The sequence below is a fragment of the Penaeus monodon genome, chromosome 28, assembly GCF_015228065.2.
Source record: "Penaeus monodon isolate SGIC_2016 chromosome 28, NSTDA_Pmon_1, whole genome shotgun sequence".
Classification (NCBI taxonomy): Eukaryota; Metazoa; Arthropoda; class Malacostraca; order Decapoda; family Penaeidae; genus Penaeus; species Penaeus monodon.
The window spans coordinates 37695488-37696115 of record NC_051413.1 but is presented as its reverse complement, the minus strand read 5'-3'; the positions used below and the strand labels follow the sequence as shown (position 1 = coordinate 37696115).

The window sequence follows — 628 nt, the reverse complement described above, 5'->3', positions numbered from 1 at the left end:
AGGAGTGTTATCTTGATATATGGCTCCAGAATCAAGACTGAATTATGTCCAGTGTATGAAAAGTATATGAGGTGGTTTCATAAATATTGCAACATATAGTAATGAAGACCATTGCATTTAGAGTCAAAATTTCATTTTACACATTCAGTTATCCTTTAAGAACACATTACATAATGATTGTAGTCTAAAAATAAAAAGCTCTAAAAAAACTCTTTGTCTACACACTTATGGCCCAAAAGATCCATATATTGCACCACATTCAAGCAACATTCCTCCCCCTGTCTGCAGGTTTACAAGCGACACGACCCATCCACCAACGAGGAGCAGGAGATGATGGAGAACCTGTTTGACACCCTCTGCTCCTGCCTCATGTTCACACCCAACAGAGACCTCTTCTTGAGGGGTGAGGGTCTACAGCTTATGAACCTTATGTTGAGGTAAGTTTGAGCAGTTTTGTACTTATAGCCTAAGGACTCAAGTTCTTTTCTCCAAAAGTACCTGTTTCATTACACTGTATGGCAATAGCAGCATCCCTGCTTCTAAGTTTCTCTGAATCATAGCTTTAAGATCTGAATGTTGCTCTAGTTTTATTGCAGGCAAATGTGATTAGTAATAGTGTTTATGATGC

At 38.5% G+C, this 628-nt stretch overlaps 1 protein-coding gene across 1 annotated transcript in view; it reads left to right on the top strand.

Annotated features, from left to right (window-relative positions):
- LOC119591571 (beta-catenin-like protein 1) overlaps positions 1–628 on the top strand; it is a gene marked incomplete in the record, with an annotated part of 10985 nt that overhangs the window by 7770 nt on the left and 2587 nt on the right. The window contains 1 exon segment of the mRNA XM_037940333.1: positions 289–437. Coding sequence (XP_037796261.1) covers positions 289–437 — 149 coding nt within the window.